The sequence below is a fragment of the Eumetopias jubatus genome, unplaced genomic scaffold, assembly GCF_037043125.1.
Source record: "Eumetopias jubatus isolate StellerSeaLion01/CBP00866 unplaced genomic scaffold, mEumJub1_p1.0 scaffold_3, whole genome shotgun sequence".
Lineage (NCBI taxonomy): Eukaryota > Metazoa > Chordata > Mammalia > Carnivora > Otariidae > Eumetopias > Eumetopias jubatus.
The window spans coordinates 113,565,403-113,577,718 of NW_028274809.1; the positions used below are offsets into that span (position 1 = coordinate 113,565,403).

The 12,316-nt window shown below is 44.7% G+C and overlaps 1 protein-coding gene across 1 annotated transcript; it reads left to right on the forward strand.

The window, feature by feature from the left end:
• Positions 1-506: 506 nt before the first annotated feature.
• IMP4 (IMP U3 small nucleolar ribonucleoprotein 4) lies at positions 507-5,528 on the forward strand. The gene is given in 6 exon segments (XM_088021771.1): positions 507-1,322; positions 1,401-1,533; positions 1,621-1,787; positions 1,789-1,955; positions 2,076-2,149; positions 2,234-5,528. Coding segments are annotated over 6 exon segments (750 nt in total). The 5' UTR covers positions 507-1,226; the 3' UTR covers positions 2,347-5,528.
• Positions 5,529-12,316: the final 6,788 nt, after the last annotated feature.

The following is a 12,316-nucleotide window of genomic DNA, read 5'->3' on the forward strand; positions in this document are numbered from 1 at the left end:
GCATCAAGTTTAGCAGTTTTGTTGTCAGAGGGTTTCAGGGTTTCTGGTCCACCTTCGTACAGAAAGAGCACTCTGTATTTGTTCTTTTAAAAATTAGTTTTTTAACTTTTTTCTAATTACAAAAACAATATGTACTTGCAACTAAATATTTTAGAAAGCCCTCAAACCATGAGACTCAGGAACCATAGAAAATGAAATCTCCTGTAACCATTGTTAACAGGTTGGCATGTAGACAAAAATAGTTTTGTCTCTGTCTTCCCCCTGCCAAAAAAGTTGTGTATCACCTTTCTGCACAGAAAGGAGTGAAAAGGGTACTTTTTAAATAAAGTCTGTACAGTTTTTGTAAGCCACAGTGTTATATAAACTGAGGGCTCCATGCATGTGTCTTACTCAGCCCGTCTGTGTTCCACCTGCAGAGAATCGCCTGATTCCCACCGAGTTACGCAGGGAGGCTCTGGCCTTACAGGGGTCCCTGGAATTCGATGACGCCGGCGGTGAAGGTAAACTTTCCTGACACTGGGCCAGCTTCTCCCCCTGCAGTTGAGCCTGCTGGTTTCCATCTCATTCTGCAGACACCTTGAAGGAAAGGCCGTGGAGCTCCTCCTTGCAAAACTGTCTTCCATATGCCCTCATGACTCTGCACAGATGGCACCTCAGGAAAGCTCTTTCTTAGTGCTCCCAGTTTTGTTTATATAACATACAGTATTATCCCACTTACTCTGTTTTGTCTGTTAATTGCCCCCCTTACTAGAATGTGAACTCTGCTGAGGCAAGACAGTGTCCATTTTGTTCACTGCCATGTCCCCAGGTCCCAGCACTTCATTAACACCCAAATGTTTCATTCATTGCATTATTCAACAAATATTAAAGGTATCACAGACGTTATAAATTTTTGTTATGAGGAAAAGGAGTCTGTTACCTTTGGCCTTAACAGAATCCAGACTTGCACTTAGATGGTAGCCATTAGTCCTCTGTGATAAAAAATGAACTAAAATTAAATCAAATTTAAGTATTTAGTTTGTCAGTCATACTTGTGTTTATAGCCAGTGTCGCTGGGGAGCCACCCTCTTGCTCAGTGCAGGTGTGGAGCATTTTAGGTTCATTGTCGAAGGTGTTGTCAGACAGTGCTGCTCTAGACAGATTCAGCCGCCCTCAAGTTAGCATTGTATTTCCCAAGACAGTGTCTCGTTGTTGCCTCTCATGCTCTGACAGGTGTGACCAACCATATGGATGATGAATATCGATGGGCAGGGGTCGAGGATCCTAAGGTCATGATCACTACCTCCCGAGACCCCAGTTCCCGCCTCAAGATGTTTGCAAAGGTACCAGTAGTGGGAAGTGAGTGGGAGGTGCTAAGGCACTAGTGGCCCCAGTCCTAACTCAAGTGAGTTCATGCACAGGAGCTGAAGTTGGTGTTCCCAGGTGCCCAACGCATGAACCGTGGCCGGCATGAGGTAGGGGCACTGGTGCGAGCCTGCAAAGCCAATGGTGTTACTGACCTGCTGGTTGTCCATGAACATCGAGGCACACCTGGTAAGACTGTGGGTGGGAACAGGGTGTCTTCTGGGGTGGTTGTCTGAGAGCCGATGAGGTTTCTGACGGCCCGCCTGGCCCCACCAGTGGGGCTCATTGTCAGCCACCTGCCCTTCGGCCCTACTGCTTACTTCACACTGTGCAATGTGGTCATGCGGCACGACATCCCTGACCTGGGCACCATGTCCGAGGCCAAGCCTCACCTCATCATGCATGGCTTCTCCTCCCGACTAGGCAAGCGGGTGAGTCTGGGTCCACAGGGTGATGAGGGCTGGGGGCAGGGAGTTCCCGGCTGGGCATTTGCCACTCTCCTTCCCTCTGACCCAGGTCTCCGACATACTCCGTTACCTGTTCCCTGTGCCCAAAGATGACAGCCACCGGGTCATCACCTTCGCAAACCAAGATGACTATATCTCCTTCCGGTAGGTCCGTGGGCTGGCCTCAGAATAGTGTCCTGACCTTTGTGTCCCACTGCTGTTTGTTATTGACCCACATCTGCTCCTTGTCTTCCGTTGCCCATGCCCTGCCTCCCCTTGCCTCAGGCACCATGTATATAGGAAGACCAGCCACCGCAGTGTGGAGCTGACCGAGGTTGGACCTCGCTTTGAACTGAAGGGTGAGTTTGGGGCTTTCCTGCCCTTCTGGTGGTGGGGGGGTGCTGGCGGCGTAGGTGGCAATGTGCCCATCTCCGCCCCCCCAGTGTACATGATCCGCCTGGGCACCCTGGAGCAGGAGGCCATAGCAGATGTGGAGTGGCGCTGGCACCCGTACACCAATACCGCACGCAAGAGGGTCTTTCTGAGTGCTGAGTGAACCCACGCGCTGGTCAGGACGCGGGCCTGGACCCAGGACTTGGGGAGCGGTCAGAATAAAGTCTATGTGCCACACCACCCCCTTTGCCTCTGTGTGGTCAGGACAAGCCCACCGTCAGGCTGAGTGTGAGGGACAGTTTCCACTGGGTCTTCTTAGGTGGGGAGCTGACAGCTCAGAGACATTTGCAGGTGTGCTGTTGACATTGTGTCTAGGACAAGGCAGGCCCAACCTGCTGGCTTGCCCCTTAGCCGTAGCCAAGGTTTGGGAGATTTGGTGTTGCTGTCACTTGGGAGTCAGGGGCCCTGTGAGAGCCCATCTCAGACTGGGACTGGTATGTACCCAAAGACCTTGGTTTTACACAGAACATGTGTCAGGACCCTACAACATGCCCCCAAGTTGATGTGAAGGGGGGTATAACATTAAGTAAGAAAGCCATCACACCACTTGGGGCAGGCCTATGAAAAAACAAGTCAGGCAGGGGGATGGAGAGTGGGGGAGACCTCTGCAGATGCCCTGAAAGTTACAGGATGGCATGAAGCAGCAGGGACCACCTGGATGACGCACGCAAAGACCCTGAGGTGGACGTGCTCATAAGGGTTCCAGGAGCAACAGTGGCCTAGTGAGAGGAGTCTTGATGGAGAACAGGCAATAGGACTTCACAGGGATGTCTGTGACTTCTGGCCCCACTCATGTGAATCTAGGGCCTTCCAGAGCCTCTCTCACCTTGATGTAACCTCAGCTCACAAATGAAAGATATGCCACTAAAACTTTTATGCAAGTTATGGAAATTCCAAAATACGTACAAAGTAGAAGTAGTATGATATTTATATTAGTTTTCTGGGACTGCCAAAACAAACTGCCACAAACTGGGTGGCTTAAAATAACAGATTTATTCTCTCACAATTCTGGAGGCCAGAAGTCAGATGAAGGTGTTGGCTCCACTCCCAAACCCTCCTCCATTACTTGCGTCTTCCAAGCTTCTGGTCGCTACTGACAATCCTTAATATTCTTTGGCTTGTAGTTGCATTATTGCGGTTTCTGTCTTTGTCTTCACGTGGTCTTTCTTTACTGTCAAGTTTCCTCTGTGTGTCTCTTATAAGGACACTTGTCCTTAGATTTATAGCTCATCAGAAAATCAAGGATGACCTCTTCATTTAAAGATTCTGAGCTTAATCACATCTGCAAAGACTTTTTTTCCTGAATAAGATCACGGGCTCCAAGAATTAGGCTGTGGACATATCTTTTGGGGCCACCATTCATCTGACTACATGTCCTCATTCCTCACTTTCAGGAGCTGTGGGGCTCCTGCCCTTCCTGTTCACTGTATCCCCCTGTACCTTGCAAGCATCACAGGCATGAGGATGATGCTCCCCTGCTTACTCTGAGCATCCTCCCGGGTGAGCACCATGAGGCCTGGGGCTGCATTCACTATTTCACCAAGCCTAGAGCAGGCCTTTAGTCACTGGTGTTTTGTTTTTTAATAACAGCACAGAAGTCTCAGAGCAGGCCTTTGTGCAAACTATTTATTATTCATTTTATTGTGGCTTCCACTGCTAAAGAAGTCTTTGAGTGTAATTCTTTCAAGTTCCTCAGAGAAGCCAACACACTTGGCCTCACCAGTAGTGGGGGGCTTTATGGAAGACGGTTGGGTCCACGTTTTGCTCATCAGCTGTGTTTAGCCATTGGATGTGAATGGTATGTACTGTCAAATGATAGCTGGGGGAAACAAGACCCCTCATACTGTGCTGGTGGAAGAACCTGTAGGTAAAGGCTTTTCAGATGGCAGTTTGGTAGAGTTTCTTAGCATTTAAAATATTCTACTTCTTGAGTCACCATCCTAGGGTCAGAAGTGGTCACTGTTGCTGCTGGGGACAGCTTAGGCACACCTTTGCCTGGATGTTTGAGCAGGGGGGTTTGTAAAGTGAATCAATAAAATAACAGTAATTAAAGCATGAAATAAGTTGTGGGAAATGTCCACTGTAGTGCCCTGTGTATTGCACAGATAATATCCTGAGGACTCACAGGGAGCCTTGGATTTGAGGCTTGGTACAGTGCTTAAAGAGATATTTATGCATCTTTTATTTGACTTTTTTTAGGAAGAAATCATTCTTGTATGGTTTTGAAATGTGAAGGACAAGGGAGGAGACAGAAGTGGGGGTGGGCTTTGGTGCGTACCATTTGGAGCATCTCCTCTGGCCAGAGAGCAGTGGCCCAGGGAGAGTAGAGGGCCTTTGTGACCAGGAAAAGCCCTGTGTCATGTCTGCAACTGATTTTCGTGTTCTAGTATTCTCAATATTCAGAAATATTAACGTGGGGAATCCAAGTGAAAGGCATGAGAGATCTGTGCCCTGTTTTTGCAACTTTTATATAAACATGACATTTCAAAAGAAAAGTTACAGAAGTTTTAAAGGAATTACTGCTAATCTATTGGGTAACAATATAACATTGGAGTTCCTTTAGAAAATGTTCTTAGTTTTTAGGTATAGTGAAGTATTTAGGGGTGAAATATCAGCCTGATACTTGCTTGAAAATGCTTCAGTGGAGGGGGAAAAACTGAAGCAAAATACTAATTGTCACATTTAGGTGATGCAGACGGGGTTTGTTACAATATTCTTTCTACTTTGATATATGTTCTAAGTTTTTTTGCAGTAAAGGATTAAAAGGAAAATAATTACAAATGCCTACTGTTGTTATTAAAGCATTTTTCATATTTTTAAGTTGTTAAAAATCTTCAATAAAAAGGTTGAGGTATGAAAATAAAAGGGAACCTCCTTTACAATAAAATTGTAAAACCAGCAGGGAGTGATCTCACGCCCTACCACTCCTAAACTCCTTAATTGCAGACCCAAATGGAAGAGAAACCATGTAAGTCCCTGCTACTTTAGCTACTACTTTGGTATCCCAGCAGAAGAAAGAAAGGTTTTCTACTCCTCTGGCAACAGCCCAGCCAATGAGAGACAGTCACAACTCAGCCAATGAAAAGCCACTATACTTTGAACTCCCAGTTTACTCTAATGGACTTTTTGTTTATAACAGCCCTCCCTACTTCTCACTTTCCTCTGTAAAAGAACATTCCTCTCTTTTGTTCTCTGGACTTGCCTATGGTTTTGCCTTACCAGGCTTGTCTTGGATTGCAATTCTCTGCTATTCCCAAATAAACCCATTTTTTGCTGGTAAAACAACTGCTGGTTTTATTTTTAAAGTTAACAAAGGAAACGTGCCAACCATTAATGGTGGTTGAAAGCCATTGAGAGGGCCAAGGGGTGGTGGTAAAAAAAAGAGGAAAGAGAATGTGTTCATGTACAAAAAAGTGAAAATTCAAGCACAATATGAGGTACATTTTAGGCATTGGTCCACCGAACTGGCTACAGTGAACATCTTGCCCGCTATCCCTTATTCTTTACCTAGGGTACACTCCTAGAAGTGGAATTTCTGATCCAAGGAGATGTGCAAGTCCAAGCCTTTTGATATTTAGTACCAGAAAGTTTATAGCAGGAGACGGTTTTTATCAGATTGGCAAAGATGGGGAAGGTTCAGTATGGTTCATAAAGGTGTGGGGAGTTGAGTTTTGTATAATAGATGTAAAACTGTGGGGAAATTTTATAATTTCTACTTTGATCCTGTAGCCAGACCTAGGAATGTGCCCAACCTGCACACCATGTACACAGTGGTCACCGTGCAAGGATCTGTACCGTTGTCTGTAGCAGCAAAAGCAGGGAAACAGCCTGGATGTCCATCAGTAGCACTGAAGTTACATAAACTAGGATGCATCCACAGAGTGGAACACTGCAGCCACTAAGCACCTCAAGATAAAGTGTTGAATAAAAAGCATGGTGACATGCCATATATGATATGCTACCAGTGTGCAGAAGGAAGGGGGAAGGCCTTGTGCTGGTGTATGAACTGCGTTATCCTCAGGAGGGTAAACATTCAACTGGTGCCTTGCAGGAGGGAACAGTGCACCGAGGATCCAGGGAGGAGGGAGAATTTGGTGCTACTGTGGGTAGGTAGACATTTCATTTACTTGTTGACCACTTTTGTGAGCTCCCATCTGGCTTCTCTGCCCAGTTTTCTTTGGAGTGCAGGGAAGGCACTTTGATTTTGTCTGATTGGCTTCAAAAGTTTGAAGATGTTGTAAATACTTCTCTAATACTGATACTTCTTTAAATTACAAAAGTAACACACCCTCAAGTTAAAAAAAAAAAAAAACAACAGAAATGCACAGTGAAAAATAAACCACCTTCCTCCTTCCTGTGCCCCCAACAATCCCACCGTACTCTCCAAAAGCTATGGACTATTGACAAAAAATATATGGCCAGATGTTTTCTCTTCATGGTATTTTTTAACCCAAAAATCATGCTGTATACACCATTCTGAAACTTCCTGTCTTTCCCTTTAATGATCTCTTTCAGCTGCCTCTAGGTTATCAAGGGTATCCAGTACATGTGGATCCACCTCCTATTTAATACCTGCACATTCAAGTTGGTTTCTATTTTTGCTACCAGAAACCTTGCTTCAAGAACATTATTGAACATACCTTTGTGTATACTTATGCAAGTATATCTGATGAATAAATTCCTCTGAGTGGAATGTTGTCTTTAAAATGATCATAGATGCTGCTGCATTGTCCTCCAAGAGGCTGTCCTGGCCACTTGTCAGTAGATCTGAGTGCCTGTTTCTGTGTCCTTGCTGGCACTGGGTACTATCAGACTTTTCATCTTGGCCAAGTTCTAGGTACAAAATGGTTCCCCAGCTGAATTTGTATTTAATTATGATGGAGGTTGTGCATCTTTTCAAATACTATTGACCATTTGTATGTGTGTGTGTTCTCTGACCTGTTTGCTCTCTTTCTCTATAGAAATGATTGTTCACCTCTATATTGATTTAAATATTTCAATTGTGCAGAATTTCAAACATACAAGAGCAGAGAGGACCATACAGTGAGTCCATGAGCCCACCTCAAGGTTGACCAGTCTGGTTTCCTTCCTGGTAGGCCCACCTACTACTCCCTATATCCACTCACTTGTTTATTTTGAAGCAAATCCTTGACATCATGTCATTCCATTCATGACTATTTCTGTATGTATATCCAAAAGATAAGGACTCAACAAGAATAACAATACCATTATCACACCTAAAGAACCAATTATTCCAAATATATATTTTATATATTATATATTCCAAATATATTATTTCAAATATCCAGTTAGTGTTGAGTTTTCCCCGATTACAGTATGTTAGTTTGAACTAGGATCCAAATGAAGTCCATTCATTGCAAATGATTGAAAAGTCACTTGTCATTCTTTTTAAATAGCTTTATTGAGATACAATTCACATATCACACAGTTCACCCATTTAAGGTATACAATTTAAAAAATATATACAATTAAACTTTTTTTATCATCATCACAGGATTGGGCAACCATCGCTACATTCTAATTTTAGAACATTTTTGTCCCTTCTAAAAGGAACTCCATACCCATTAGTCACTTCCCATTCCCCTCCAACCATCCCTCCACCCTCAGGCCCTTGTAACCACTAATCTACTTTTGGTCCATAGACTTGCCTATTCTGGACATTTCATACAAATGGAATCATACAATATGTGGTGTTTTTTGACTGCCTTCTTTTACTTAGCAGTGCATTTTCAAAATTTATCCCTGTGGTAGCATGCATCAGTACTTCATTTCTTTTTACTGCTGAGTAATAGTCCATTGTATGGATATACCATATTTTATTTATTTATCACTTTATGAAACTTGGGTTGTTTCTACTTTGGGGCTATTATGAATACTGCCGTAAGTATTTGTGTATACATCCTAAGTCTCTTTTAACCTATAGGATTCTCTCTTTTTATTTTTTCTTTGTAATTTATTCAATTAGGAAACTGGTTTATTTGTCTTACAGAATTTCCACAGTCTGGATGTCTCTGATCTTGTCCCTGTTGTGTCATTTAACATTTTTCTGTGCCCTTCTGTTTCCTCTGAATTAACATTTAGATTAAAGGCTCAGTCAGGTACAGGTTTAAATTTTGTTGGTGGGAATACTTGGCGGAGTGTTGTGTTCTTTTACTAGGAGGATGATAATGTGTGGGTGTCTTTTTTGTGATGGTAGCAGACATTAATATCATCGTTTAGCTCTATTAATTCAGTAGGGGTTTGGAACCTGGTGCCTATTTTTCAAGAAATTAATAGGAGATTTTTTTTTTTTGCATTACAGTTTCAAATTCATTTTTGCTGGTATTTCAGAAAGTGATTTCTGTATGTATGTGTGTATTATATTTCAACTGGATACGTTACTAAATTTTCTTATAAGCCTTTTGGTTTCAGTACTCTCTAGCCTGGGGGCACCTGGGTGGCTCAGTCGTTAAGCATCTGCCTTCAGCTCAGGTCATGATCCCAGAGTCCTGGGATGGAGCCCCACATCAGGCTCCCTGCTCAGCAGGAAGCCTGCTTCTCCCTCTCCCATTCCCCCTGTGTTCCCTCTCTCGCTGTGTCTCTCTCTGTCAAATAAATAAATAAAATCTTAAAAAAAAAGGAACTCTCTAGCCTGATTATGCATGCCATGTGCCAGTTCCACAGTACTTTTGACAGACCCCCACTCTTGCTTTCTCCTTGCCACAGTACATTGGCTAGGACTTCAGAACACCGAGCAGCGGCAGCAGTGTAAGATGCCCCCTACCCTTGCTCTTGGTCTCATTACAGGAATCCTTCCAGAGATGTGCATACTTGCCCAGACATAGATGTGCACTTAACTTCTCTCTGGTTTTATAATTGAGGGGCAGAAAGCGATGGAGAAGATCCATACCTCCCTTTGGTTGTGACGCCATGGGCTCTGCATTCAGCACCCACAGAAGAGCCCTTAGCTATGCAGAACTCCAGCCAGACTAAGCTTAAAAGAACATGACTAGTTGGTCTTTTCCAAATAAAGTGCTGGGCTGAGCTAAAGTTGGGTGTGGAAGCTGCAAGCCAAGGATGCAGGGTGACCTGACCAGAGGCCCCAGAATGCTACCAGCATCACCGTCAGAGCATTTGTTTGCCTAAAGCTTACGGCAGTTGGAGCTGTTGGCACAGAGCCCAGGGCTGAGTTTATTTCCTCCAAAGGCATGTACTAGCATCTGGGGCTCACTCTGGGTGATGAAGATACCCAGGCTCTGCCCTGGAAGAGTGGGGCTGGTTGGTATGAACATTTTAAGGATGTCATTTTTTAAAGATGAGGAAGAGGGCTTTCCCCCTCCCTCTGTGAAGCAGAACAACAGGGCAGTTCCCAGGAGTAGAAACCAGCCTCCACAGAGAGGTCATGTGGGTTGGCAGGAGGACTGAGAAACATAGGGTGGCTTTCTCCTTGGGCTGTGTTCCCCCAGTTCTAAGCTGCTGCTTTTTTTCCCAGAAGGGGACCAGAAGGGATCCTCAGTTTCAGAACACTGAAATCCAGAACCCCTGAGGAGTTAGGGAGACTAACAAAAGCCCTCCCAAAGGTAGTCAGCTGCAGTCACTGGTGGGCACAAGCTGCCCCTATTGGAATCAATGTCCTTTTTCCTGTTTGCTAAGCACCACATTTGTGGATGGACCCACAGGTCAGCCCACCCTGCCTGCAGGTTCTTAACAGGAGCAGCGGGAGAATTTTTTTCAAATGTCTTCTGCCCTTTTTGGTCTATCAAAAAAGGAAGCCGGAGAAGAACTGTACAGTAGTATTATCGATAGTCTCAAAGTATCTCCCAACAAGCTCCCTGGGTTAAGGTGGTATCTATCTTTCTCCATTATAGTTACAATTTTTCCCTTTGCAACATCTGCTCAACCTGGGTTCCTCACAGCATTAGGAAAGCTTACCTAAGCACCTTCCAGCACCCAGTTCACTTGCCTCTGTTGAGTGAGCACTATGAGCAGGCAAACAGGCAGATTGGCATGTGGCATGTGGGCATCGGGATACTTAGGATCTTCAAGGGCAGTGCCCTCTGCTCCCACTTCATGGGATTGCCACCAATAGGGTGAACAAAAGAGCCCCTAGCAGCAGCAAATCCCATTGTAAGAACATGGCATGCAATCCTCTGGGAGAAGGGAGAGGTGGGACAGGCTGGGCTACTGGAGGAACTCCCATGGGTCTCCCCATCCCCCACACCAGCCTGAGCTGAGTAGATTGCAAGCCAGGAGCATTTGGGTATCTGGAGAGACCTAGAGGGATAGTCAGCGGGACACACAAATTAAACAGTGAGAGGCGGGCATGGAGTTAGGGTGAACATGCAACCAAAAATATAGCCAATCCAGCTGGAAGCATGACAGGTGGGCTACAGCCTCAGCCATTCTGTTCATAAGCCATAAGATTTTGAACCAGATAGAAAGATCCCCAAATAGGCAGACACACAGACCCCTGGCTAGACAGACTTCTGGATGGACAAAATCCCAGGGAGACAAAAAAGACTCCAGAGGGAGAGACAGCCAGATAAATGGACAGATTCTTGAACAAATGGGAAGATACCCAGCCAGACATCCAGAAAGACCTGTGGTCAGACACATGGACACCTTCCCAGCGCCAGCCAATTAGGTGATCCCAGCCAACCAAGAGACAAAATCCCTCAAGGACAGACAGACATTACCCTAGCAGAGAGATACCCCACCTACCCAGTAAATTAGCCAGGTAGACCTCAGCTTGACAGGCTTAGCTCCTGCCAGTAAGACAGACCCCAGCCTATGAGAAAGCCAAGCCCTTAGCAAGATAAACATCACCCTGAAAAGCCAGGTGGACAGATAGATACATCCCCCCACTGGACAAACAGACCCTCAGTCACTGGTCAGAAGATCCCCAGCTAGCCAGACCCCAGCTTCTGGGTCAGCCTTCCTGCTTCCCAGTCACCACCATAGATGATATGGATGGCCCAATGACCCTTCAATGTTGCATCTGCTCCCCAGGTACCACCAGTTTCCAGTGACCTTTGACCTCCAATGACATCCACTAACACCAGGGTCCACAAAGACATTTCATGATCCCACAGTGACTCTTCCTCATTTACTCTGGTATCCACTAGTCCCTAATGACTGCCATTAGTATCCATGAGTACTCAGACTAAAGAGTGTCCATGACTCCTTCATTGAACATCCATATCTCCTCAAAGTTCCCTGATACTTCTGTAGCCCACCTCCCTGAGTCTCCAAAAACCCATGACCATCCACAAAATCTCAGTGATTTCATTGACATACACTATAGTGCACTGAGCAGGAGCCCTCAATGACCTTCCTTCTTTTGATCCCTCAGTTACTTAAACTACCACTCCAAATCCCAATGGCCCTTCAGCTACTTTCACTGTCTCTCACTGACCTCCAATGACTGCTAATAACATCTGATGACAGTTGCCCATGAACATCCAAAGAACTCTCACTGACCTCCAATGAATTCACTATAAATGTCCATTCTCAATGATCACTACTGACCATCTTTGAACTCTTAGAGATGAAACTAAGAAACACTGAGTCCACGGTGATCCCACCCAACCCCTCAAACAAAACCAGTGATCATCCACTTTGACTTCTGTCACTTAAACCTGAGTCAGTACAAAGTCCAGGCACTGTACCAGGAATTGCTAGGGTTCTACCTATCTTTCAATTTAAAGTGCTGATGTTTAAAAACAGTTTCAAGGGTAGGGATGAGACCCTCTGTACTTTACTTATTTTGAAGAATCAGTGGTAGGAGCAGTGAAAAAAATCCCATGGAATACATTTTTGAAGTAGCACGTTTCTGAAGTCTTAAGTAAGTCGATTCAGGTTCTAACCCTTTGCTGTACACAAGCAGATAGAAATGCATCTGTTATATGAGTGAGAAAAGGCTGTATGCTAACTGAGCATGCTTTTTAAACCCTTTAAAAATACTCAGCATATAAACTTGCGTTTGAGCTTGCCAGTGGTTTTTTTGTTGTTGTTGTTAATGTGTGTTCTCTCTCAGATTTTCTAATGTGTGCTGTGAATAACTCAAGAAGACC